At 50.9% G+C, this 27,543-nt stretch overlaps 1 protein-coding gene across 3 annotated transcripts in view; it reads left to right on the forward strand.

The window, feature by feature from the left end:
* FAM167A (family with sequence similarity 167 member A) overlaps window positions 1-27,543 on the forward strand; it is a 40,325-nt gene that overhangs the window by 8,751 nt on the left and 4,031 nt on the right. For 2 of the 3 annotated variants that reach the window (XM_047717453.1, XM_047717452.1), the window contains one exon: window positions 10,253-11,057. In XM_047717453.1, the coding sequence (XP_047573409.1) occupies window positions 10,689-11,057 (369 nt within the window). In that variant the 5' untranslated portion in view covers window positions 10,253-10,688. Of the gene's footprint in view, window positions 1-9,725; window positions 9,916-10,252; window positions 11,058-27,543 lie in introns of those variants that run through there. The other variant, XM_047717454.1, reaches the window with a different exon arrangement.

Raw genomic sequence — 27,543 nt, forward strand, 5'->3', positions numbered from 1 at the left:
GAGGCTGAGAAAGATGCACCCTGGAAACTCCAGCTGAATAGCCACCCTGTTTCTTCAAATGTCTGTATTTAAATCCCATGAACATATACAGACTGGCCTTGCTTGGCCTTCCACACATCCATTGGATGAGTAAGGGCTAGAATGAATGTCTTAGTCTGGGTCACATGAGCATCCTTGGGGGTGAGGGTGATGGGCAGGGAGCTAGGACTCACAGTCCCTTCCAAATACTGAAATGACACTGGGATAGGCCCCACAGAAGGGATGCTGAAGACACCCATCCACCTACCAGCTACATCATAATGTAACTCATGGGGCCCAAGGAGAGAAATGGCAAATACCCAGACTAGTTGGTGCAGAAAAGTGCTAATAAATTTTGTTAGGGGAAGAAGCAATTGGTTGCATTCAGAAAGAACACAGAAGGTTCTAGAATGAGGTGATGTTTGGCTCAAAGACCTGGTCATGTTCAAACATGAGGTTATGGAGCAAGGATAAGACATCAGGTTGAGGCCAGCCCCCCAAGCCACCCTGCTTCCCAGCTCAGACTTGTTCTGATGCCTGCAGGGAGGAGGCATCCAGGCAGCAAATAGATGACCTCCAGGAAGTGGGAAATGAAGGGTTCTTCTACGGGGGCAGCATTCGGCCCCTCCAGGTGAGCTGTCCTCTGAGGGTTGTAGATCATGGGGGCGGGGGGACAGGCATTTGAGGAAGATCCCATCGACATGCACAACACTGGTACCGTCCCCCTTCCCTTATTTTCATCCCCCTCCGCACACCCAGAGCTCACATGCAACAGTATAAACACACACACACACACACACACACAATGTCCCAGCACAGTTCACCCCCACCACGGTCCAGTCTCTGCAACATGTCATTCCTCCATCATCTCAGGAGCTCCCTCCCATCACCAGCTCAGACCAAGACATGGAACAAAGATGAGCTATGTAGGTCCAGACCAGCGGGTGTCCCCTCCTGCTTCTGTCACCATGGCAACCTCTGACAGGAGAGAAAACCTGCTTTCTGGCAGCTCCTCAAAGCTCCCTGGCTCCTTTGGGGCAGCTCTGTAGGGCGCAGGGCTGTGTCCCTCAGCCTCTCAGCCCGGGTCATAGGCACTCCTGCCAATGGCCAGTGTAGAACACGCACTAGAAATTCACAGCCTGCGTGGGCCACCGCCGGAGGTCAGGCCTGAAACATCAACTCTACCCCCAACCCTCCATTTAAGATAAGCATGGGGGCTTATAATTAAACCTGGCTGGAAAAGCCTGCCTTGTCAAAGCTCTGCCTCCATGCCACAGACCTACTGACCCCTCACTGAAAAAAAAAAAAAGAAAGAAGAAAAAATTAGCTGCTTTAGAAAAAGAAAGAAAAAACTTCAGGTGTGAGTTGTTGTGGCCTGAGCTGCCCTGAATTTAAGTTTATAAGATGCATGATGGTCCGCCAAGCCCTTTCCCTTCACTCTGTCTTATCATCCTCTCTATAGCTCTGCAGCGTGGACACTGCAAGCCCCACTTTCAAAATGGGGGCCCTTTGATTCTCAGCTGGAGGGGCCCCATCTGCCTCTCAGGGGCGTGTGGAAATGTGGGGAGGGGAGAGTTTTTTGGTTGGCATGCTGTTTTAGGACACCGCTGAGCCCTCAGGGGTGGATTCTGTCTCCCCAAATGAATTATACATCCCCCTCCCCTTCCAGTCAGGGCTCTCTGTCTAAGCAACAGGAAACAGTGTTGCTGTAAGGAGTTCACAGAATTGGTGGGCGGTAGAGACCCAAGGGGGAAAACAGGCAGAACTAAGGCAGCTCCAGAAAACAAAGAGTGGGATGCAAGACCCTGTGAATTAAATGGCTTGACTGAGACAGACTCTGTGGGGTGCTAGGTTTTTACTCACAATATACCCCCAAAATACTTCTGACACCAGATGTGTGATTTTTCCACACCAAACAGCCCTCCAGTTCTCTCCGGGCACCAGCTGGGTGTCCTACAATCTCCCTCAATTTGGACACCATCGAGCCAAGGACAGTGTCAGACCCCGGAGGGGAAGCGTTCCGTCTCGCAGACTGTCTCTGCTTCCCACGCCAACTCCAAGTCCCGATTATTATGCACACTTCTCACCTACCGGCTGTACATGGGGAATTGCCCACAACCCCCTCCTCCAAATCACTAGTTTGATAGAATGGTTCACAAGACTCAGGGAAGCATTTACTTGCATTCACCTGCCAATTAAGGGGTACATAAGGCAACGTGACAGGAAGGGGTACAGAACTCACATGCCCTCTTCAGGTGTGTCACCCTCCCAGAATTACCGTGTGTGCACAAACCCAGAAGCATTCTGAACCCCTTCAGATAGGGTTGTTATGGAGTCTCATTACATAGGCATGATTGATTAAATCATTAGCTATCTGCCATTGACTCAATCTCCAGGCCTTTCCCCCCACCTCCCAAGGCAGGGGCGGGGCTGAAAGTTCCCACCTTCTCATCACAGAGTGGGCTTTCCCTTTCCGTGAGTCCCCTCATTAACAAAAACTCCGGTGCAGTTAAAAGGACACTCTTTTCACCTCTCTGGCTCTAGGGGTCTTTCAAGAACTAAGGACAAGGACACCTGAGTGGCTGAGTCCATTACGCGTCTACCTTCAGCTCAGGTCATGATTCCAGGGTCCTGGGATTGAGTCCCGCATTGGGCTCCCTACTCAGCGGGGAGCCTACTTCTTCCTCTGCCCCTCATACCACTCCTGCTTTCTCTCTCTCACAAAAAATCAAATAAAATCTTAAAAGCAACAACGACAACAACAAAAATCTAAGGACTAAACCCAGACGTTACAACAAGAAATATTCTCATCGCTCCCTCATTCTCATGGCATCACTTAGGACATGCCAAGGGTTTCAGGAGTTCTGTATCCGAACTTGGGGATGGAAACCAAATATAATTCCTTGTTACATATCATGTCCTCCCACAGTCCCTTACAGGGATGACCAGGCTGAGATAATGCCCCCTCCCCTGCACTTCACATCTGCCTCCAAGGCCCATGTGACCACAAATGAATCCTAACCATTTAGCCTTCTGGGCCTCATGCACACCACATTTTTTTATGAGACTGACGCGCTGCCTACTGCGCTAAGGAGGCACCTACACCACATTTTTTTAAATAAATATTTTATTTATTTATTTGACAGAGAGAGAGAGAGAGATTACAAGTCGGGGGTGGGGGGAGCAGCAGCAGAGGGAGAGGGAGAAGCAGGGGCTCCATCCCGGCATCCTGGAATCATGACCTGAGCTGGAGGCAGATGTTTAACTGACTGAGTCACCCATGCTCCCCACACCCCACATTGGCTAAGCTCAAGTCCCATGCTCTCACCTGGGTGTCAGGGCATGGGACGGCAAGGAGGAAGGATCTGATCCTCTCTGCTCAGAGGAGAGGTACCCAGTCTGTCGTCCAACACAAGAGGAAGAGCCCCCTGAAAGCAGTATATGATAAACAAACAGGACAAATACCCACAAATACCCACTGTGTTATTTTATATTCTTTGGCCAACACATGCTTATGTTGGTTATAAATGTCAGAAACACAGTTTCTCCCTGTGCTGAGCACAATGACCCCCAGGAACCCCAGGTCAGCATGGAACATGGCTGGTTTCTGGATAATTCTGGTACAGAAACCTAGGGGGACTCTGATTGGCCCAGCTGGGGTCGTGTGACCACCTACTCAGGACAGAGAAGGCATGCCCGTCTTGAAAGGTTTTCAGGGTTCTTGTCTCACTGAGTCAAAGAATGAGTCTTGCAGGCACAAAAGGGTGAAGTGAAGTGAAAGTTTATTCAGTGAAGATGAAAACAGGAAAGAAAAAAAGCTCCCTAAAGTGAGAGGGGACTTGAATAGGGACCCCTGAGGGCTTTTATGGTCTGTCTTTTATTGAACACTGACCAGGGAACTTGAATCTTCTTGATGTCACCCCTGATAGCACCATGATTGCTTCTCCTTTGACTGTCTCATCTCTGCTGTTAAGACAAACGAGGTGGCATGGTTATGTTCCCTTATCTCTGGTTCTGTTACGCCTCAGCATTTCTGAGGTTTTTGGTGAGCCTGATCACCTGGCCCCCTGTCTCTCCTTACCTAGCCCCACCTGTCCCTTACTCAACAGGAAGCACACAGAGAAATGCTCTTTCTGGAAGAGGGAAAGGACAAGGGGTGCAAATTACCTCACAACGCTGGACACAGAGGAGATCCTTCAGCTATACCTGTGATGCTGGATTGGCCTGAGTGCCCCCTCCCTGTCCTGGCAGGATGAGATTCTTCCTGTCTTCCTAGCGCCTGACAGCCTGGGACTCTGAGGTTGGAACAGGTCTCATAAGGACAGGTGGGGAGGGGACCAGGTCCCCTCTGCTTCTGTGAGCCTGTCCAGACTGGCTCAGACTGTGGGAGCACAGGCCACGGGGCATGGGGTGGGGACCCGGGGGGGGGGGGGATCTGTTCTCTTTGATTGTTCATGCCACAGATATTTAGAGAGAGCAGCATGGGGCTAAGTGCTGCGTGTTCCAGGCTGCAAAGCCTGGTTCTCACCCTCATGAAGCTCAGAGTCTGGTAAAGGAACCATCAGGAAAGTTCCTTGTAGCAGTGCTATGGCTTGAGAGGGCCAGTATGTCCAGTGGTTGAAGATCCAGCCCAGGGCTAGACAGCAGAGGTGAAATCCCTGCTTTCTCATTCATTACTTCTGCTCCTCAGCCTCTCTGTGTCTCTCAGTCTCCTCATCTGTGTAATGGGTCAGTGATACTACTTGCCTTGTAGGGTCATTGTGAGGATTCATGTGTTCGTCCATGTAACGCTCCTAGAACAATGGCTGGCATCGTCCGCTCTGAGTAAGCATTAGCTCATGTTGTCGTGATGAGATCATTGTTTCTCTGGTGTGCTCTCCTTGCATCCTGGGCACACACAGCTGGGGTGAGTCAAGGAACACTTCCTGAAAAAGAAAACCCCTGAGAAATGATAGACAGAGGGAGAGAGGGAGGGAAGGGTGTTCCAGGCCGAGGGAACAGCTTGTGCAAAGCCCCGAGGGTGTAAGAGAGCATGCTCCTCCATGGGACAGGAGCTTTGAGGAAATTGCATACTGTGGAGAAGATATGAAACAGTTCTCCGAAGAACCTCAGACTGGGGGGACCAGGCATGAGCTTGGGGATCCAAACAGGGCGAGGGTGGCTTTAGAGTGTCTTAGAACGTGGAACAACAGGGAGTGAGTGCAGCCGGGGAACGGGCTCAGCCCACCTTCATCCTTGAGAGAGACAGAGACAGGGAGAGAAGGAGAGAACGTATCAGCAGCCTCTGCACCCTTTCCTGCCCATGAAGTCCATCTAGGAAGTGGGTTTGAAAGCTGTCCAAGTGAACAGACTAGATCATAATGGCACAAGGGCCTAATTGGCCGGATGACTGAACTGCACCCACTTGGCTTCTCCAGCAGCCCAAGAATTAGCTCATGGCTGGCCTGGCCTCCTTCGCCGCAGCCACTGTGGGCTGGAATGAGCCAGGAGCATGTTCGAGCAGCAGTCCTCCTTGGCAACGTAGGTCCCGGGCTCTGGTTTGTCACTGCTACAAAAAGGTGGATGTGCCCCTGAGGCTTGTGTTCTGTTGCAGGAAATCTTATGTTCCCGGCAGCCGGGTGGCCTGCCTGGCAGGGCACGCCCGAGCCTGGTGGGATGAGGGTCTGACCTTGTTTTTCTGGGCTCCTGGTTGTGCCAACGTGCTTTGGCTTTCCTCCCCAGGCTGTCTGCCTTTGCAAGGCTCAGAGTGAGAGAAAATATGTTCCCCAGTGGCAGGAAGGACTTAGATATAAAGCAACCGCCCCACTCAGGTATTGATGGGCTCTTCCTCTCAGTGCCCGTGTTCCCAGGTCCCTGGTTTGTCCAAAGGAGAGGAAGTCCCTACCGCCCTTTCAGACCAGGAAGCCAGGGCTGGCGTCTGCTCCCCTGCACCCGGTGGAGTGCCCACTAAGTGCCCACATCCCTACGGTGACCTGAGTCAGTGACATTCCAGCTCAGCTCCTGGCAGCCTAGCTGGACGGGGTAGGAACAGCCGCCCAGCGGCTCTCGGGCTCCGAGGCTTCCAGAGGGGCAGCGATCCCCGGGATGATGTTGGACGACCAGAAGACCAGACAACGAATCCTATTTGAGCAAATCTTCACCACGTGCATGTGCTGTGGGAAGCAGTCTGGGGCTCAGTCCCTGCCTGCTCTGGGTGGCCGCACACGTCAAGGGGCGAGTCCCTGACTCAGGCCACCCCATACCCACACATGCCTTGATGCGATAATAATCCTCAGGTGGGTTCAAAGGTTGCAGAGAGCTTTCACCTACCAGACTCCAGCCGATCCTCACATGAGAGGGGTTGGGGTAGGAAGCCTCTTTGTACAGAGGAGGACACGGAGGTCCCAGCAATGAGGTTTTGGAGAGCACACCTGGGGCCAGAGCTGAGGCATTCAGCCCCCCTGCCTTTGCTCTTATCATGTGGATAACACACTGTCAAAGCCGGTCACTCCCGGGGCCCTGAGCTGGGGATGGGGATGTTTAGAATAGGAGCAGGGAGGGAAGGGAGTGGGGATGGAAGAGTTGTGTTTTCCTAAACTGGGCTTTTTTTCTCTTTCCCATGGCAGACCTGCTAGTCACCACTGTATGATGAAACTCGGAGGGGGACACCTGAACTTCTGGGGGGATGTGAGCTCCCAGGGAAGGATGCTGGGTGCAAGAAGTGGCTCGGGCAACCTAACAGGTCTGGGACGAACGGGATGACTGCCCCGTGCTGCACAGAGTGGGCTATCTGGCCACAGGACAGATGTAGCACAGATAGGTTTCATCATCTTAAGAATAATAGTTTTAAAGTATCCTGTTGTCTAGGGCTTACCATAGAACAGGCACAGTGGAAAGGGCTGGAGATTTGTTACTTCAATCCTTGAAATGGCCCATGAAGCTGATGTTATTACCACCAGGGCTGGCTTCATGAGCAAGGGACCCGGGCAGCCCCGTTGGGCCCCGTGCTTGGGTAAATGCGCTACGGTTGCCATCTTGCAATTCCTAAATACTTTTCCACAGTGAGCGCTGCATTTTCATTTGCACCGAGCCCAGCAAATTATGTAGACGAGCCCGGTTACCCCCACTTCTTAGAAGAGGACAGAAGCATGGAGTGGTCGAGAAGCGACATGTCCAAGATCACAGAACTGGGCGTACTTGGGGGTCTAACCCCAAGGCCATGCCCTCTGGAGTAGACAGAGAGGCCAGCCACTGTCTGAAGACTGTGCCCAAGTCTGGCTGCTGGCCCCGTCTGTGGTCAGAGGTGACTTACTCCACCCCTCCCAACCTTGATTTTCTCCTTTGTGAAATGGGGTGATCCCACCAGCTCCTCAAGGGCCACTGGGAGGCTTGAGTAAGAGGATGCATCCAAGGGTTCTTTCACACACTCCCTAAGCTCAGCGGATCAAAGACTCATCATTAGCTGACTCAACCGTGCATTGGTGCTCCTGGTAATGCCTCCAAGTCCTTCTGACACTGTCTTCACAGGGTTTCTCGGGACTGCTTTAGAAACCACCAATTAAAATAAACTCCCCTACCCTTGGAGGCAGCCTCCTAAAGTCATGGAGTCATAGCTCTTTCCCACTCCCAAGGGAAGACCCTCCCCTAGCAGGTTCTCCCTCCCGCCACAGCTGCCCCTGACTTCTGCAGGGAAGCGTGCTGCTCAGGGAGAGAATGAGGGTGACTTCCGGTCCGTGTCATCTGCTCAGGCAACTGAGATGTGGAGAGAGAGAGAGCACTGCTTAGCGTCTGTCTGCCCTTAGATCCTCTCCCAAAAGCTTCACTGGAAACCATCAGAGCTGTCTGTGAAAAGAAGTCCTGTAAGGTAGAGCTGCCTCGAGGCACACTCAAAACACATTCTGGCAGCTCAGCAAAGAGGCAGCTGGCGCCTGGGAGGGGCTGCTAATAGGTCTTTAGATTCGGAGAGATTCTGAGAAGCCTGTGTGACCTTGAGAGGCGCAGAAAGCCCCTCAGGAAAACACCCTGCATCGGCAAAGCGTGCTACACCTGCAGAAAGCGTGTACAAACCTTAGTTCTGCCAATCCCCCAAACCTAGGAGATTGATATTATCACCCCCATTTTATAGGCTGGGAAACTGAGGCCCAGCAAGCCTGACAGCACCTGCAGCTCGGCCCTCTGACCCCTAGTCTAGGGTTTCTAGCTCCAGACCAGGGGTTCTCAGCCCTGGCCGCTCCCTCACACCACCTGGGGAGCTTTAAAAACATGTTGATGGTTGAGCCTCCCCCACCCCCATTAATGGAATCCGAACCCCTGGGAGTGGAGCCTGGGAATCCATTTTTGTGGAAGTTCCTGAGGATTCCCATCTGGGTGGCTGGAGGTGAGAACTAGGTTTCTCTGCCATTCGTTGGGGTAGACTATTCCCCCTCATTCCTCAGGGATACCTCCAGACGGGCCAGGCTCAGAGCATGGGGAGGACAGCCAGATATCCCTCGGTCAGATCATGTGACAGGCAGAGATTGTAGAAACAGTCCAAAAAGACAGCAAGGTCTGTCCTCCTCCTCTTCCTCTTCCTCTTCCCCCTTCTTCCTCTTTAAGATTTTATTTGTTTATTTGAGAGAGAAAGAGAGAGAGAATGAGCACAGTCAGGTACAGAGGGAGAAGCAAGCTTGGGAGCCCAACATGGGGCTGGATCCCAGGACTCTCTGAACCAGTCAGACATCTAACTGATGGAGCCACCCATGTGCCCCCAAATTTTATTTCTTTATTTGAATGACAGAGAAAGGAGAGGGAGGGAGCATGAGCAGGGGAGAGGGAAAGAGAGAGAACTAGACTCACCACTGAGCAGGGAGCCCAATGCAGGGCTTGATCCCATGACCCTGAGATCATGACCTGAGCGGAAGGCAGAGGCTTAACCAGCTGAGCCACCTGGTCTGTTCTTCCTGAACATCTCCATCACTAGGTGGGAGGGAGGCCCCAGAGCTTCCCTGGAGGGATGAGTCTATGTTTTTATTTTGCTCCCTCTGAACTTTCTGCCTCTTCCTATGCCATCCCCCAACACCCCATGTCCAGTTCTCATCACCCAAACAAGTAATCAGAACTCTTAGTTTTAGTTTTTCCTCCTTCCAGAGATCATTTTATTCTCATAGAAGTCAATAAAAATCTGTCCCTTCTCCTCCTTTTCCACACCCTCTAGACTACAAATAATTTGTTTTGTTTTGTTTTTCCATGGAAGCTTTATCTTGGACATCGCTCCATACGAATTCATTCTTTTTCGGCATGCCCTTAGCACACGTTTTTAAAGATCAGCCTGAGAACCAAGGACTTCTCTCCTTGGTCCGAGTCAAATGTCCCCTACTCTGATGTACCTATCTCCAGTTGCCTGGACCCTGTGGGTGCAGGGATGCCGCTGGGAGGCTGGAGTCTCTTACTCGGACTTGGAGCTCCTTCTCTACATTGTGCTCAGACCACCTCCCCGGAGATGGGAAGGCCAGATCAGATCAGAGAGCCACAGCCCTTGTCCACGAGGCGCTAGAGTGCGTGCATTTTAAGTAAATGTGAGAACCATCTTTCTAGAAGGGTGGTGAGTCATAGTCCTCGCTCCGTTTAACAATCCTCCTTGAGGGAGGTCGGCTCTTCCCAAAGCGGTTGCAGGTTTATTTGTTTCCTCCTCGGAAGCGGTGAGGTAAGGTGTTGTCTCTGGAGGAAGAAGCTGAGGGTGTGCAGGAGGACCTGGAGGAGACAGCGCCTGAGGACAGGGGCTGTGGTGGACGGGGCGGGGCAGGGTCAGCATCCCCGGACCCCAGGGCACAACTGTGTCTGCCTGGGGACCCACAAGGGCTCTGTTGCTCCAAGGAGAGACCAGCTCCCTCAGAATCAGACAACCCAGTCTTGTCCTTGCTGATCGCCAGGAGCTCTCGGGTGAGTCATCCAACCTGTCAGAGCCTCAGGTTCCTGGCATATAAAATGGGGACAGAAAGAAGTAACTACAGACCCGCCTTGAGGACTGAATGAGATAATGGAGGTGGAATCATGTCGTCCGCGGTGGAACACTGTACAGAGCATTGATGTGTTATTAACTTCTGTGCGTTGAGTTAAGGCTTAAAATTGCCTCACTTCTCGTCCTGAGGGAGCCATCAGCAGCCCTGTCACCTAACCTCTCTGAGCCTCAGTTTCCCCTCCTGAGGAACTCAGGAATGTGGCAGGCCTCCTGCCAGGGGAGGGATTAGTACTGACTTCATTTGCATCCTTCCTGCAGGGCCTCCAACCAGCCAGCCAGCAGCTTCTCACCGCCTGCCCTAGCCCGTGAGGAGGGAGCTCAGTCCTGCCTCCCCGCCAGTCTCAGATCTGCCTGCACCTCCAGGACTGATAGATCTTCTTGGCAAATTTGCCCCCAAAGATTCCTGCTGACGCTTGTCTGTTCCTGCCTTTTGTGAAACATGGCACCCGCAGGACTCCGGGAAGAAGCTTAAATCCTGACCCTCCACAGCTGCCCTGGAGGGCACCCTGTGTGGCTCATCCACGGAGGGCCCCTGTCAGCTCCGGGAGCTGCTCACATCCCAGCAATGCGCTCAGGAGCCCTGACCCCAGCCGGATGAGAGCATTCCTGAGTGGGACCCAACCTTGCCACCCACCAAGAGTCCCACACCACCTCCCACCGCCTCCCATGTCTGGCCGCCCCAGCAGACTCTAGAATGTCTGTGCCTCAGATCCAAGTAGAAGAAGTGGTAGGTGGGGAAGAAGAGCCGGCAGGAGCAGCCCTGCCTCCGGATGACCACCTCCGGAGCCTGAAGGCCCTCACTGAGAAACTGAGGCTGGAGACCCGAAGGCCCTCCTACTTGGAATGGCAGGCCAGGCTGGAAGAGCAGACATGGCCCTTCCCGAGGCCCCCTGCTGAGCAGGGGGAGTGTGGGGAGGAGGACCCCTCATCCCCGAGGAGAGAGCCCAGGCGGCATTCCCCACCTAACGGGAGTGGCCCCCAGGACGCTGGGCCCCAGCCTGCCGGCAAGCTGGAAGGCTTTGAAAGTATCGACGAGGCTATAGCCTGGCTCAGGAAGGAACTGGTAAGTGGCTGCCCCTCTAAGCAACCCTGGAAAAGATGCCTCTCTCCCTCTCTCTGTCTCTCTCCCTCTTTCTGTCTCTCTCCCTCTCTCTCCTCTGTGTTTCTCTTCCTCTCTCTGTTTCTCTCCCTCTCTCTCTCTGCTGTGTCTCTATCTCTCTGTCTCTCCCCATCTCTATCCCTCCCAACTGTACGTCTGTCATTTTCCTGTTAAATCCAGGGTAGACCTCATACTGCACAGTGACATGAGATCCACACGCCAGCCAGCCAGCCCCTAGTCCTGTAGTCACAGGTACTTATGGACGGACTGTGTTTAAGGGGCTGCCCAGAGGGTGACATGGTTGATCGGCCCTAAAAGCTTTGGGCTGGGTCTCGGAGGCTGAGTGGGAGTCTGCCCAGAAGTCAGGACCTGGTTGTAGGGGGGACGCATTCGAGGGGATGACCATGAGCAACAGGTATCCTTGGGGCGTAGGGGGCAGTAGCTTGACCTTTTCTCTGCCCAGGGGACAGCAGGCTCCCAACAGGGGCCTCTCTCAGCAGGTGAGAAAGGGAACAGGTGTTCAGAACTCTGTGCCCATAGCCCAGAGGAGAATCACTGGTCCCAGGCATGATGGCTTCTTGGCAAAGCTGGGCACAGTGCTCATGCTTGCCATGATCTCAACTCCTGCCTCTCCCCATCACCTGTGGCCAGGTCACACCTGCCCAGTCAGGCCTCCATAGCCACAGGTGAGCCAGCAACCAACGGCCAGTGCCTTCGAGAGCCACTTGTAACTCCTGTGTCATCAGGGTAGGCAGAGGTCTCCCTGGTTTGTTCTGCAAAACCCCGAAAAATAAATCCCCTTTGGGGCCTGGAATTCCTCAAGGGTTGAAATAAATCATTGGGGCACGGGAGAGGGAAGGCTCAGGGACTCAGGTGTCCCATCCATTGGAAGTCTTTTTTTGTTTTAATGTTTAATCTTTCATTGGAACTGCTTCCCCAAACACCATTCCACCACGCCTGTCTTTAGTAACTGGAGTGCCAGTTGGCTTGCATAGTAAATGGGGCTCCTGTGGCTTCACACCTCGTCTCTGGACACCCCATGCCCCTGGGTGCTCCTGGGGGCTTCAGGAGGTGAGTCGAGAGGGACGCACCATGGGCCGGGCTCTTTAAAGCTGCTCTTTAAACTCCTGAGGCTGAACTGCTTTAGTTGGTTTTCACAAAGAGAACAAAAATATCCCCATCCATCAAGGATTCTGTTACTTGGCTCTGGGTCCTTTTGAGGTTTTATTGCTTCTGGGAGTGGAGGCGTTTGCTTTCGAAATAAATTAGCATTCCCTGTGGGCCCCCTTTGGGGTAGAGAGTAGAGAAGGTATTCCCTGCGTGTAAACCAGGAGGGAGTTCTCTAGAGCTTGTCCTCCTCATCCTCTGCATGAGAGAGGGGTCTCTCAACCCCAGCTACATATTAGTCACCTGGGAAACCTTAAAACGTCCCAGAACCTAGAGGCACCTCAGATCTATCAAATGAATATTTGATAGACCCTGGGTGGGTCCCAGGCATCAGTACGTTTTAAAGATCACCGTACCCTGACTTCCACCCACCGCCTCAATGCTTCCAAACAATGCAGCCTAGGTTGAAAAGCAATGCTATAGTTCTGCAGCCTGTGCCCCTTTTCTTGCCCAGCCACTGCAAGCCAAGCTGCGCGAGTGCCTCAGGCAGACTACATGCTGAGGGAAAGCAGGTGGGCCAGGTCAAGGACAAAAATTGGTAATGGAGAGAGCAATGCTCTGTAGGCAAAGAGAGGATGGCTAATTGCCAGGGCTAACTTGGCTGCCAAAGGCTGGCTGAAATAAGTACAGGGAATATCAGCATTAATAATGCTTTATATTTGCATGATATTTTCTTTTTTTTTTAAGATTTTATTTATCTATTTGAGAGAGAGAAAGAGAGAGAGAGAGAGAATGAGAGGGGAGAGGGTCAGAGGGAGAAGCAGACTCCCCACTGAGCAGGGAGCCCGATGTGGGACTCCATCCTGGGACTCCAGGATCATGACCTGAGCTGAAGGCAGTTGCTTAACCAACTGAGCTACCCAGGTGCCCTGCATGGTATTTTCTTATTTTTCATATACGGTGTAGTCGTTTTTTCCTGTTTTTATTTACATTGTCCGGTTAGTTAACAAACAGTGTAATATTAGTTTTAGGTGACAATATAGTGATTCAACACTTCCGGGCATCAGCTGGTGCTCTCCTTAATCCCCATCACCTATTTCCCCCACCTCCTAACCCTCCCACTTACACCGCCTCCATTTCCCCCATCCCCCCGACTCTCTCCCCTCTGGTGACCATCAGTGTGTTCTCTGTAGCTGAGGGTCTGTTTCTTGGTTTGTGTCTCACTCTTCTTTTTTCCCCTTAGCTGGTTTGTTTCTTTTTCTATTTATTTATTTATTTGTTTGTTTGTTTATTTATTTATTTATTTGTTTATTTATTTGTTTATTTATTTGGCAGAGATCACAGGTAGGCAGTGAGACAGGCAGAGACAGAGGGGGAAGCAGGCTCCCAGGGCTCGATCCCAGGACCCCAAGATCATGACCTGAGCCAAAGGCAGAGGCTTTAACCCACTGAGCCACCCAGACGCCCCTTAACTGGTTTGTTTCTTAAATTCCATGTATGAACAAAATCATATGGTATTAGTCTTTCTCCACTTAGTAGTATATTCTGTAGTTCCATTCATGTCCTTGCAAATGACAGGATTTCATTCTTTCTGTGGCTGAATAACACTCCATCGTGTGTACACCACATCTCCTTTGTCCATTCATCAGTCGATAGACACTTGGGCCGCTTCCATGTGTAACTATTGTAGATAACACTGCTGTAAACATCAGGGTGCTTGTATCCCTTCCAACTGGGGATTGGGGGTTTTGTATTCTTTGGGCAAATACCTAGTAGTGCAATTGCTGGATAGTAGGGTAGTTCTATTTTTAACTTAAAAAAAAAAAAGATTTTATTTATTTAAGATTTACTTAAGAGATGGAGTAAGGGGACAGAGACAAGCAGACTCCATGCTGAGCGTGAAGCCCAATGTGGGGCTCAGTCTCCTGACCCTGAGATCATGACCTGAGCTGAAACCAAGTCAGAGGCTTTAGCCCGCTGCGCCACCCAGGAGCCCCTCTATTTTTAACTTTTTGAGGAAACTCCACACTGTTTTCCAGAGTGGCAGTGCTGGTTCATTTGTATGGTATTTACCACCCTTCCCACCATTTCTCTGTGCTACCAGGTTTGGGTAATAATAGTAATAGTAATAATAATACCAAGATTTGTCACTAATTGTTGTGTGCCACACACTTCACATGTATTACCTCTTTTGATTGTCATGTCACTTTCTTGTCAACCACATTTTATAGAGGACAAAACCAAGTCTCAGACAGGAATGTAGCAGTAAGTAAGAGAGTCAAAATTTGAACTCTAGTCCATCTGGCTGTGTTGCCCATGCTCTTCTTAGCCAACATACTATGTAGTATCTTCCAAAGGCAATGGATTTTGCTGGGTGATTCCTAAAAATGTACATTCACAAAGATGCCAGCAGTCACCAGAATGCATGGGCGTGGGGGCCAAGGGAGAAGTAAGACTGAATGACAATCCCAGTCCTCACACCATTATTTCTTGGTCTTACATCAGACCTGTGTGATTGCTGTAATTGTCTCCATTTTACAGATGAGTAAAGTGAGGCTCACAGAAGTCAGAGGCCCTGACTAGGACTATATGACTAGTAAGTGCCAGAGGCAAAGCTTGAACTCAGCCTTCTCCATCGAGGGTAGAGGGCTATGAAGAGAGAAACAGGAGAGCCAGCCCTCCAGCAGAGGGCCCAGTTGGGCATGCTGAATGAGCAACCACAGGCGTAGATCTGTGCTCCAGAAATTACTCAGAAACACTCCTTAGAGCAGTGACTCCCAAACTAATGTGCATACAGATCACCCGGCTCTCCCATTAAAATAAAGATTATGATCCATGATTCCAAATTTCCAACAAGCTCCAAGGTAATGCTATGCTGTGGGTCCATGGACCACACTTTGAGAAGTCAGGACTGAAAGGCAGGCAGGACTGGAGCCAGGGGACCAGCGAGAGACCACGGAAGGAAGCCCCAGGGATCCCCAGGCCTACACCCTGACATGAGCCATTGCCTTAGCTTCCCTTTCGGCTCAGGGCTCAGTCTATAAATGGGCCTCTGGAAAGGAAGTCCCAGCATCCCACACTGAGTTGTCCAAGACTGAGATTCCATCAGAGATTGTACGTCTGAGGTCAAAAGCAGCTCAAATGCAGACTGGTGGGCAGGCCCACTTGAATGTGCACTTCTGACCACTTCCACTTTGGGGATTAAATAGTAACAGGCAACTCATAAAATCCTCCGACTGGTTGGAAAACACGGAGTTCGACATCTGCACAGCAAACGGATTCTCACATTTTGAGAATTGCAGTCAAAACATTTAACTTCAAGTCATTTGTTTTCCTAATTTGTCATCTGACAACTCACTGCTGGGGGCATTAAAAATTAACCTTTTTATTGGGGCCTGGGTGGCTCAGTCGGTTAAGCAGCTGCCTTCGGCTCAGGTCAGGATCCCAGGGTCTTGGGTTTGAGCCCCATGTCTTGGGGTTCCCTGCTCAGCGGGGAGCCTGCTTCTCCCTCTCCCTCTGCCCGCCCCCACTCATGCTCTCTCACGCTCTCTCAAATAAACAAAATCTTTTTTTTTTTTAATTAACCTGTTTTTCTAACCCGGTGAAAGTAGTTTCAAATAACCTTTGTTTTATTTTAAGCCCAGAGTTATGTTTTCTTTCTAGCTGGGCAGGCTCACTCCACCAGTGTGTCAGGCTCATAGGCAAATTTGTCTTTTCTCTTCATGTGGCTAAAGGTAGCGGATTAAAAATCTGTAATCCAGACAATCACGTGGCTGCTTTCCCTCCCGGAAGCCAAACGCTCCCTTTGTTGGAAGTTTTGGCCCCAGATTAGATGGGCCCAGCAGTGGGCAGGCCCCAGATGACTCTATGATTACCCCAGGGCTGTCCCAGGCACTGTTAATAAAACCAGGGAGGCGTTTGTTGTCCTTGTTGACCCTTTCAGGGGCAGGCCATGCTGGGTCCGGACAGATGGGCTAGTCCACCCGCTATCTTCTCCGAGTCCAGCTCAAAGGCAGAGAGTGACTGCCTGGATCTCATTTCCAAGCCAAGAAAGGATCCTAAGAGCTCCCTCAGGGATTCACTCTCCCTCTCTGCTCTCACCTAAGGGAAAACAGCAAGTCACTCCTGGCATGCTCCAGGGACCTGTAAGCAGGGCAGACTTTTCCTCCCAGTCTCATGTATTGGAGGATACGAGGAAGGTGGAGATTTCTCAAACAAAACTGTCGGCATTACTCCTCCAAACTAGGAAGTCCTGACCTTTGGTTTTCCCAAGTATCCAGGGACCCTGTCGCCATCTGCTTACGACAGGCAGGGTTGCAGCCTCTCTGTGCAAGAAATGGACCCAGAGCCCAGTCCAGTGGCCGTGGTGCATCTCTGCCTATTCCAGACTGCTTATGTGGTCAGAAAGTACCAGCCTCAGGTCCTTGCCTTTGGGGCCACCTCACTAGGAGGCCAAGACGTAGGGGTAGTCCTCCAGGAAAGAGTGAGCTAGAAAGAGCACGCCCCACATCATGTGGGACTCGGCTCTCTAGCTGAGTCTGGAATTCAGAACATTTCACAAACCTCTGTGCTTGGTCCCAGAGCTTGTAGCACAAGGGGGAAAGGGACACTCCCTTGTCTCCTCTCTTCAACCCTGCTAAAATGTTCCCCTTGCCAACCTGACAGATAAAGAAACAGGGAAAATCTTCCACTTGGCCTGTGCGGTGCCAAAACTAAAAACAAAACAGAATGGTCCTGCTTCCTCAGGGTTTGTCTTTGGGGCCAGAATCCTTGGGCGTGAGAAATATTTTTCTTGTAGTTTCATGCAGGTGTTTGATACCCACAGAAAGCCCCCCAAAATATGTTTATGGTTGTTAGAAAAAGGGAAGAGGAACCTGACAAGTTTTAGTAATTCTAGGACCTGCTGTGGCAGGTCATGGACTTGAAGTTGGCTGGCCCTATCTGTGGCCACAGCTTGATTTCAACCTCTCCTGATTAAGCCTCTCTTGCCTCTGCTGCCTATTTGGCAAGCACATGACTGGTGTGTCCCAGGCATGTCCAACAAGGCCAGTGTTACCCATTTCCACTGAATGATACGGCCAAGTGGCAATTCAAACACACCGAGCATCATTTGATGATCGTCGTGGTCCTGCCTCCTGTCTAGGGAGCATGGTATTGTCCCCAAAGCACTTTTACATACAGTATCCTGGGAGAAACCTTGAAGGTACTTGCTATTCCCATTTTACAGAGGAGAAGACTGAGGCTCAGAAAGGTACTAAGCCTGAAATCAGAGAGGTTAAGTGACTTGCCCAAGGTCACATGCAAAGATATGGCCAAACAAGGACACAGACCCACATCTCTGGGCTCTGGATCCAGATCGCTTACCTTTGTACTAGGTATAGGTACTGACACTCTCGGTGTTCTAGTTGGTGAGGCCAGGAGTTGTTCAAAAGCCTGTATTTAAAACCCTGCTGGATACCTGTGTAGCTCAGTCAGTTGGGCTTCGCCTCAGGTCTGCCTTTGGCTCAGGTCATAATCCCAAGGTCCTGGAATCAGTCCTGCATATTGGGCTCCCTGCTCAGTAGGGGAGTCTGCTTCTCCCTCTCCCTCTGCTGGTAGCCCTGCTCCTGTTTGCTTACCCTCTCTCTCTCCCTCTCTGTCAAATAAATAAATAACATCTTTAAAGGAAATACATAAATAAAACCCTGCTAATTACGGAACAGGACACCTGTAAACGGTGAGCAATGCCTCACAACCACCGTGTAGCAGGGTCTGGGAAAGCTGTGGCCATTCTATGATAAGGATATGCTCAGAGCCATCCAGAGAGGTGTTGGCTGAGCTGAGGTTCAAGTCCCCAGAGTTTCTAGTCTGGCTGTTCCTTTGCCCAACTCTGAGTCTTCTCAGTGTACCTGGGAGCTTTCAGCCTGCTTGGCATGAGCAATCTGCAGGAGGAAGACTGTTCTAGTAATCAGGCCACACACTTTAGTAAAACTTCAGTCTTTACTAAAGTATTTACAAACAAAGTCACCGGCAAAGGCAATAGGACAAAACATCAGTGACCTTTATTTCTGAATGCCAATATTATTCTTTGAACTTTTCTATAGCTTCTGAGGTTTCCAAAATAGGAATGCATTATATACCACTAGGAAGAAAAAATATTTTAAAATGAAACGTAAAAGAAAGAAAAGTTCCAAGCTCCTCTCTGTCTTGCCAATGTAATTGGTACACGTTCTTCACCTTATAATCTGCAGGTTTTAAGAAAGGCATAGACTCTCCTAGACTAAAATAAGAAAATTGACACCTGGATCCACAGAAATTCCCCAGTCACAGTGAGGGCTGATGAGGTGGGGACCGTTGGCCAGTGAGATGAAGCCAACTCCAAGAATCAGGTCCTGCCCCTTTCCTTTCCTTAAGTGTCTTGCAGTTGAAAGGAGAGGGAGGTGGAAGACAGGAGCAGAGGCCTGATGGGAGTACCCACCCAGAATAGCAGCAGAAGGCAGCCCTGGGGCTGTATGAGACAGGCAGGGTGGTGGTAAGGGGATCCTCTGATCCAATCCTCCACTCATCCATTATAGCCAGAGCTCACAGAGTGCCTGAAATCAGGAGCTGGGTGCTGGTGGGGGCCAGGGTGAATGGGACAGGGTTCCTGCCTTTATGGGGTTCTCCCTTTTGTAGAGGAGACAGACACAAAACGCAATGACACAGTGTGATAAGAACTATGCTAGAGGTATAATAAGTACAGTTCCAAAATGCTTTGAGGAGCTGAGGTGCACGTTGAGTGGTCGCTGTGTGCCAGGCACAGCGGACAATCAAATTAACCAAGAGGAAATAGACAAATCCCTACCTTCTTCCACAACCAAATCCCTGTCTTTAAGTGTGATTGACATTAAGCAGCTCCTTATTTCCAATTCACATTTTTCCAATAATAAGGAAAACCCAATTCCTCTGAGGGGCACCCCTCAGGTTATAATAACTACACCATATGTTAATGTGTAGTAAGTGTTGGAAAAGGTATCCAGGGCATTTATTAAAAAATACAGATCCTGGAGTGCTTGAGTGGTTTGGTCTGTTAAGCATCTGCCTTTGGCTCAGGTCATGATCCTGGGGTCCTGGGATAGAGTCCCTCATCGGGCTCCTTACACAGTGGGGAGCCTGCTTCTCCCTCTGCCTGCCGCTCCCCATGCTTGTGCTCTCTCTCTCTCTGACATATAAATAGAATCTCTAAAAAAAAAAAAAAAAAAAAAATTACAGCTCCTTCCCAACTCTCCATGGAAATTCAGATTCCATTAATCTGTGGTGGTGTCAGGAAATTTACAAGTGCCTGTGGGGGTTCTAATGTAACTGGGTCACCAACCAGACACAGGTGGGGTGGGAAAAGCATAAAATTTGTGACTAAACCAGACTTCCAGTCAGGTTCTACCATACCCTAGCTGTGTGACTTTAGGAAAACCAATTAACCTAGCCCCAGGTTTTGTCACTGTAAAATGATCTAATAAATACCTACGTGGCAGAGTGTATATAATAAATACCTACCAAGATAGTCAGGGTCTCTGCACTAAATGTCCTGTGAACATTTATAGTCATCACAACATTCATACAGTGCTCTTTTAAGGCAGGCACTGTTCCCATTTTGCAGATGGGAAAACTGAGGTAGAGTAACTTGGCCAAGATCAACCAGCAGGGTGGGAGGGTTGAACCCAGAGCTGACTGACCTCAGAACCCCTGCTTTGAATGGCTGCTACACCATCGGTTGCTCCTGGGATCGAATGAGCTTGAATCTACTTTGTATTTCATGAGGTTTTAGGCTCGTTCAACACATCCTCTCGACTCCTGGAGTTCTAGGCTGTTATTCTCCAAAGTTTGCTCGATTTTGCACTTTTTTCCAAGAACTCCCCTCTCCCTTGGAGAAGTCTTCATTATTCTAATATAGACGGGCCGGGTCTGGTGGCACAGAGGTTCAGAGAGAATTGTTCAAGATTGAGACATCCCCTTGGGCTGAACATCCCCTTTCTGAAGGGTGTGTTATTTTATAAGCTTCGGGACCCACCCCTGTCCCCAAGCCTCCGCCAGGGCCAAAAATAAATAAATAGATAAAAAAACAAAACAAAACAAAAAAAACCCGAGCACTGTCCAAAGGGCGTTGTTGGTCATGTCCCTGGGCACGGGCCTGAGCCAGACACAACCAGTGAGCAGGCAAAAGCCACAGAAAGCTGACAGAGAGGCTCACTCAAGGCGGCTGAGCCCTCTGCAGGGGAAACGGTTTCCACGTCTGCACCGTCTGCACCGAGGGCCTGGCACTCAGGAGCAATCGGGGAGAAGGAGACTCCCAAGCCAGTGGGCATTCCTGGCTTCTTTGCCTCCCTCACTGTTCCCCCGAAGGGCAGGCATGCCCGCCAGCACCAGCGGCTGAGGATGATCCTCTCTGGTAGAGCTAGTTCTTACAGTGCTAGTTAGAAGGATGCACAGAGCCACCACATGCTAGAGCAGGAAGGAACCAAGGGGCTGATCACTCTTGTTTTTCAATGAGGAGATGCGCAGAGAGATCCTGTGAGTGCCCATCAGTCAGCTGTCCCAGGCTCGCTGCCCAGCCCTCTCCATCCCACCCCCTCCTCAGCTCACACTCTGCCAGCAGCCCCAGGGCCACCACTGGCCACATTCCACAGCACTCACCAGTTGGTGACCTTACTAAGCTCCTGGGGTGTGTGGGGGAGGGGAGCAGCCCTGACTCGGGCCCTAACTCTGGACTCTGATGGGGGTAGCTGGGTCACAGCCGCTTCCCAGGTGCAGCAAATACTCTCCCGAGGTGGGTTTTGCTTTCACCCCAGTGGCCCTAGGCTGCTGCGAGTCCCTCAGGCAGATGAGGCCCAAACCATCTGTTCTTTCTAAGGAGGCAGGCTCCAGGTTAATGGAGTGTGAAATGACTTTGGAGAGCGAAATGGCCTCAGTCATGCCTGGAAGGTGGGGCAGAGAATAGATTAGCTTCACTTCCTCTTGAAGGCACTGTGAGAATCTATATATAGAACCTCCAGGTGCCCCGGAGCCTTGATTACTCATACAAGCCCCAGCCCCAGAGAGCTCTTGGCCCACAAGCAGTGGTCCTCACTCATGGTCAGCCAGTGTTTCTGGCTGGTTCGTGGGCTTGCTCAGCCTCTGGTGTGAAACTCCCACTCTGTCCGTCTCCAAGCTGGGAAGCCTGGAACCCAGGAGAAGTCTAGAAGTCCCAACAGGTGTGCTCTAGGGGTCTTCTCGGGGCTCTCCACGGAAGTCAGGGCGCCTTGGCCCCCTTCATTCAGTTGACAGCTGCCCTGGCTACAGATGCCTGATCTCCAGGCAATGTCTTAAGGAAGCACCACCCCCACCCGGGACTGATAGTGCTCCCTGTAGATATAGTGTGAAGGCAGTGCAAGGGGCTCACGGGGGATCAGGCACCCAGCCCTGCATGGGGTCCCCTCTCTGGCAGCTCTCCCACCCAGAAACACCCCAGCAGGACATCCTGCTTCAGAGAGGCCAGGGAGCTAGGCTCTCCTTGCAGTCTGCTTTGTGGCCTTTTTCCAGCAGCTTGCCAGGAGCGGCACAGCTCTGCGAGGCCACTGCTGGCTGTCCAGGGCACTGGCCGGGAAGTTGGGGAAGGCCCGCACCAGCCAAACTGAGAACGCCCCACCTGGGAGGGTCCCCTGCCTCCATTTCAAATCCTGAAGCACCTGGGCATTACCAGCTCCCTGAACCCTGATAAGACACGTGATAAGGGGGATGTTAACGCTACCCTGCCAGCCCCACCCGGCTGTGCCTAAGTGTGAGGAGCGACAGAGGTGTTAGGTGCCAGTAATAATCTGTGAAGTGTGTGGGAAGCATGATTTGGCAACCAGCTCTACTCCGGGCCCTGCTGATGAGGGAAGAGGAATGATACCAGACCTCGGCACTCAAAGACTCCTCTGACTTAGTGGGAGAGATAAGAGTGACAAACGGGAAATAACTAATTGCTTAGCTCTGCAGTTCTGGAGGCTAAAGTGGAACTAATACTTATGGAACCTCATGTCCTATACAGAGTGTCTTATATGTGTGTTACTCATGTCATTCTCGAGAGCAGACATTATGATTATGCCCATTTCACAGATAAGGAAATCGAAGCTCAGACAGCTTGAGCAACTTGCCCAGCGTTGCACCATCAGCGAGTGGTCAATGAGGGACTTTGAACCCACAAGCCAGTGCTCTGTTCATACTATTCACTGCCTCTCCACAGGCCTGGAGGGCAGCCTGGGTGAGAACGATGGGAAAGGCCCCCTGGAGAAAATCAAAACATGACTCTGGGGAGGTATCATCCATTGATGGACTCATTCTTTCTTCCTTTCTTCCATTCATTCATTCATTCATTCACTCAACAAATGGCTTTTGAGCACCAGAGCTATGCACCAGGCACTGGGATGGGCCTGGTGAATACAGGGTAGTCATTTCTCCTTGGTGTTTTGCCACCTGGTGGGGGGACAGATGAGTCAACTAAGCCTGTAAGTACTGTGGTAGGAGGCACCCATGGTGGGGAGTGTCACCCAATCTGCAGGGTTTAGGGGCAAGGGCTGGTCCTGAAGGATGATAGGGAAGGGAAGAAGTATTCTAGGGGAGGGAATAAGGACCCAGTGTGACTGCCATGGAGGGAAAGAGGCTCAGAATGGGAAAGCTGAGGCTAGAGAGACCAAGGGAGCCAGGAGGGCTGGTGGTACCTTTGAAAGGTTTGAAGAGTGGGGAGACCTGTCCATTAGGCTCTTGAGTGTAGGGCCCAGGGCAGACAGTGGGAGGGGAGTTGTCCTTCCCAACACGGCCATAGCGCCCATCTCTTCTGCTCTCACTCAAAGGACACAGGATTCCTCTCTTGGGTGTGGAGCTTCCAGGCCCACCTCATGTCCAGTAGGCAGTCTTATCAGGTAGGGGAAGGGGATCAGCATCCCCTTTCCATAAAGGGGTCACACCATAGCCCAGAGCCACTCATCTCACTAGGGGCTGATCTAGGACTGTGTCTTAGTCTCTTGCTGCTACTGCAACAAAATACCGCATCCTGGGTAGCTTCTCATCCACAGACATCGAATTCTCACAGGCTGGAGGCTGCAAGGCCAGGATCGGGCGACCAGCACGGTCAGAAGAGGGCCCTCTTCAGGTCACAGACTTCTTGCTGAGTCCTCACATGGTGGAAGAAGAGGTGGAGGGATCTCTCTGGAGTTTCTTATAAGAGTGTCAATCCCATCCATGACTTAAGCGCATCCCAAAGGCCCTACCTCCAAATACCGTCACATTGGGTGTGAGGGTTTCAACGTGTGAATTTTGGGGTCACACAAACATTCAGACCAAAGCAAACTGGAACACAGAGCCTCTGGGGACAGATCTAGGGGCTCTTCAGGGTGCATCAGGCTGTCCTTTTTAAAGGCCAGCGTTGTGAGTGAAGACACAGTTTGGTCTAGGACCTTCCAAGTTTGAAAATCAAAGGCCTGATCATATACGTAGAGTTTGACTCTTGCACAGAGGACAGACAGTCCCTTGCAGGGTCCTGCTCTCTTCTCTGGCTCTGGGCTCTGCTCAAACTTTCCCTCCCCTTAGACAGTGGCTCCAAGGAGGCACAAGAGCACCTTGAAGGAGCTGAGACAGATAGTTATCTTCTGCCCAGACAATGGGAGCCATGGTGCCCTTCCGCCCACCCATACCCTGGGCCAGGGACAGCCTGGCACCTGACCAAGGCCAGTGGCATCAGAGTGGCAGCCATGAGCACAGCCTCTCCTTTGCCAGAAAGAGTGGTCTCCTGCTGCCAGAGTAGAGACCTTTGAGAAGCCTGTTCCAGCCTCCTCTCAAGTCAACAGCTTTGCTGGAAAATCAATCCCCAAACAGTTTGGTTTCTAGGGGTGTTAGAAAAAAATGTTTTTTAATTTTTCCCAGACCCTAAAGTTGCCTCTAGCAGCACATTTCAGTGACACTACTTACTTGCTTTCCTAACAGCATTATTCTGGCTCTTTCTCAGAGGCCAAACCCAAGATCAAATAATGAATAATATTTTCTCCAGGCTTCTAAGTGTGTTCCTACCCAGCACTGATGAAAACAATAAGCCGGACCTTTCGGTTAAGTTATATAAATCACCACACAGCTTACAAAAACTACTTCTAAGGTTCAAGAATGAAGTCTTGTAGAGAATACAGCGCATTCTGTCCTTTCATGCGCAACTGAGAAAATGGCCCAGATTTTTCTACTCTGAAAATGGCCTGGATTTTTCTACTCTGTCTCTTGTCAACATCAGTCAGAGCCTAATTGTGACTGTGGGGTTGGGGTGGCTTAGATCTGAGCCTCAGAAGTAGGGATTAAATGAAATGCCCTTGATCACCTTGGAATTCTTTGTGTCTTCTGGGACCTGTACTAATCCCTGTGGGACTCAGTCTTGCTCATCCATGGCTCCTCTGGTTTGCCCTGGGCATAGGGTCTTCTCTGGGGTAAGTTTTAGAGATAGATTTGCAAACCTCTGCCCAGATGTGCTGGCAGGGGTGCACAGGGCCGAGTCTCAAGCCCTGGTCCCCATCTTGTTGTTTCTCCAAATTAAGAAAACAGAAGCTTTCAGGGGCAAAGGTGCATGATTGTCCAGAAAGTGAAGAAAACAAAGCAGATCAGGAACAGGACTTCAGGGAGGCCTGGTGCTGGAGAGAGGAGGGTGTGTCCCACAGGCCGTGCACTGGCACTCGCTTTAGGAAGCAGGAGCTGTGGGGAGCAAAGGCAGCACATTCAGAAGAATTGCTTCTTGTGCTCCCAAAGGTCTGCTGGTTACGTGCCTTTTGTATTTTTTCAAACTCCTTAAATCTTCAGGGCATTTTAGACCTACAGAGAGCAGACCCAAGAAAGTGTTCTAGCACATCCTATGGGCAACTAGGAATAAAGGTATCAGCCAAACCTTGCACGTTTAAGACTTTATTCAAGAAACAGACATGCTGGCTTCCCTGGAATGCCAAGGTGTCATTCAGAGTTTTAGACTGAGCAAGTGAACACAGGGCAAGTGGGCAAGGGGTGCTGAGGAAGGGAGCAAATCATCCAAATTGCCACAAAAATGCCTCTTCTCCCAAACACTGCTGGGGCCGTTGCCAAAGAACAAAATACTCTCTCCTCGGCAGTTGGTCTGAGTCTCTCCTTCTCTGGTCACTGCTCCTCTGACCTACCTCAGAGAAGCCTTCAACCTCCCAGACCACGCCACCTCCTTCAGGGTCTGGGGGGTTCCCAGTGCCACCCATGTTAAAGAAAATATCTCACAGAGAGACGGGCCTCTGGATGACCAGGACAAGTCCTCCTCGCCAACGCCTGCAACATCCACACGTGCCCGGGGCCGCAGAGACTTCTAGGACGTGGGACTTGGGAAGCTAAAACCAGGAAGGTCCTGGGCAAACCAGGTCGGAGTGACCCCCCCCCCCCAAATGTGTAGCTTTTGTTGTTTCTTTAATGGTGGTAAAATACATGTATATCACATAAAATTACCATTTTAAGCATTTTTAAGTGTATAATTAATTAGGTACATTCACAGCCTTGTGCTGTGGTGCTCACCACCATCCATCTCCAGAAAGGCTTTCTTCTTCCCCAACCAAAACTTTGTCCCCAGTAAACACACACTCCCCTATCCCCCCAGCTCCTGGCAACCCCCATTCAATTCTCTGTCTCTACGAGTTTGACTACTTAGTTATGTCATGTAAGTGGAATTGTAAAGTACTTTGCCTTTTGTGGCTGGCTTCTCTCTTCCATATCATCCTTGAGGTCTCCCATGATATGTCAAGATGGCGGAAGGACACGCCATTGTATGGGCAGGCCGTATTTTGTTTATCTCTGCATCCATCCATGGACACATGGGTTACTCCCACCCTTCGCCTCTTGTGAATAACGCTGCTATGGACAGGGCTACCAGTTAATGTTCAAGCCCCTACTTTCCATACTTGCAGGGATCTATCTGCAAGAGGCACTGCTGGGTCATGTGGCAATCCTGTGTGTCATTTTTTGAGGAACTGCCTCACTGTTCTCCCCATCAGTTCGCTGCAACGTCGGCTTTCACTCCACCCAGCCCAGAGGCGGGAGTCAGCCTGTCTTCTAACTCCCCCTGAGACGGCCCCAGAGACCTCCCAGCAGAGCCCTCTCCCATGAGGTCCTTCCATGAATTTCCGCAGCTGGCCAGCCTACCTGGGTTGGCTACAGCCAAGCACCGTGGTTGCTGCCAGGCCATCAATCAGCCGCCTTCTCCTTCCTGGGCTTCCTCACCCAGTGGGAACACGCCCTGTCACCGCAATGTGCTAACAGCCACCACACACTGACATTTCTCCCCCTTTCACCAAGTACTATGCCCTAATTACAGGATTACAGCCACTGTGGGCGCTCCTCCGAGAATCCAGCAAGAGCCTCTATTGTGCAGGAACAACAGGCCACCCTGGGCAGGGAGATTAGAAATCAGCACGTCCTACAGTGCAGTCTTTGCCAGGGAGAGCATTAACCCACACTGATCGTTGAGTCACCGGGACCAGGTTTTAGGGCCAGCATCTCAGTTGTTTTAATGAAATCTTAAAAGTGGGAGGTTCTGACCAGTTTCCACATTCTGCACCTAGGCCCAGAGAAAGAACTTAAAGGTGAACCTCTTACCTTTGACTGGCAGCGTTCAGCTCACCTGGCTTTCACTCATTGTCTGCTATGCTTCTCATAGTCCTTGGAATAAACAGGATCCCTTCTCTCTAGAAGAAGAGACAGGAGTTCAGGAAGTGTTAGTGACTCACCCAAAACCACATAGCTAGTAAAGAGGGGTTCCACTGGCACCAAGAGTCTAACCCCAGAGCAATGGATTTCCCTCTTCTCACTGCTTCTGGGATCCAGCCCACCTCCAGGTCAGTGGAAGCCATTGAGAGGCCTCCAGTTCTGGGCTCTGATGGGCCCCGGGGTGATCTGAGTGCACCACACCCTGGCTGGCCAATCCCAGACAGTCCCTTAAACTTCTCTGAGTTGGTTTCCTCTTCTGGAACACAGATCGAAATAGCTCTCATCTAAAGCTATGCTTCCACTGCACCTGACAGTATGTGGCAGAAGATGGGATGTGAGGCCATCGCTGCCTGAACACCCTCCTTGGCAGAGAAGACAGAAAAGGCAGGAGGGCCTCCATCCCCCCAGCTAGACCCCGTCCCAGCTCTCCCACCTTCCTCAGGAGCTGCCATTCTTCCAACTTACTGCAAGCAGGAGCCTTGAAGACTGACTTACGTTCGCTAAACATTTCTGCAAAGGTTAAAATCTAAAAAGCCTCTTAACCTGTACGAACCTTGTAGACATGAGGCTAAGTGCAATAAGCCAGTCACAAAAGGACAGATTCTGCGTGATTCCACTCTCT

The sequence above is a fragment of the Lutra lutra genome, chromosome 2 (genome assembly GCF_902655055.1).
Source record: "Lutra lutra chromosome 2, mLutLut1.2, whole genome shotgun sequence".
Lineage (NCBI taxonomy): Eukaryota > Metazoa > Chordata > Mammalia > Carnivora > Mustelidae > Lutra > Lutra lutra.